Source organism: Eurypyga helias, unplaced genomic scaffold, assembly GCF_000690775.1.
Source record: "Eurypyga helias isolate BGI_N326 unplaced genomic scaffold, ASM69077v1 scaffold23038, whole genome shotgun sequence".
NCBI classification, from domain to species: Eukaryota; Metazoa; Chordata; class Aves; order Eurypygiformes; family Eurypygidae; genus Eurypyga; species Eurypyga helias.
Genome location: NW_010266717.1, coordinates 1,543 through 2,156, shown reverse-complemented (window position 1 = coordinate 2,156; position 614 = coordinate 1,543). Strand labels below are relative to the sequence as shown.

Genomic DNA, 614 nt, shown 5'->3' with positions numbered 1-614 from the left:
CTTGCTGGGTGATGGGATCCAGGCACCCAGGAGTTCCCAAGCTGGCCGACACCAGGCTGCAGAGCCTCTGGCAGTGGTCCAGCCATCAGGAAGCCTCACAGCAGGCTGGTGGCAGAGGTGGGGACCCCTCCCCAGCCCACGCTCACCTGGCAGCCTGTTGACGAGCCACGTAAGCTGTTTTTTGGAGATATTGGTCCAGCTGAGGTCGAGGCTGACCGGCTGTCTTTTGATAATGCCGCTCAGCGCCTGGGGGGTGATGGACTTGCATCTGCTCAAATCTATCTTTGTCCACAACCTCTTGTCACAGCACCTGGGGACAAGGACAAGGCTGGAAGTTGAGGCCAGACAGCCCCGTGGAACAAAAGACGGCCAGTGGGTCGCTGCTTTCGGGGAGGAGCCCAGCCCTGGCACGGCCCCAGCCATGGCACAAGGCTGCTCTGCCCGGTTTCCAGGGGTTTCCCCCAGGCGTGTGGGGGGTCACTGAGGGTGTCCGGCCACCCAGGGATGCCCAAAACAGCCCCAGCGGGGTTCTGCTGCTGTGGAACAAGACTCTGAGTCACAGCTGTCTGCCTGCTTGCCCCCTCCCCGGCAGATCCTTAAGCATCCTCGCTCCC

The 614-nt window shown here is 62.2% G+C and overlaps 1 protein-coding gene across 1 annotated transcript in view; it reads right to left on the bottom strand.

Annotated features, from left to right (window-relative positions):
- LOC104513746 (lysine-specific demethylase 2A-like) overlaps positions 1-614 on the bottom strand; it is a gene marked incomplete at both ends in the record, with an annotated part of 3,251 nt that overhangs the window by 1,099 nt on the left and 1,538 nt on the right. The window contains one exon of the mRNA XM_010157198.1: positions 147-310. Coding sequence (XP_010155500.1) covers positions 147-310 — 164 coding nt within the window. The remainder of the gene's footprint in view (positions 1-146; positions 311-614) is intronic.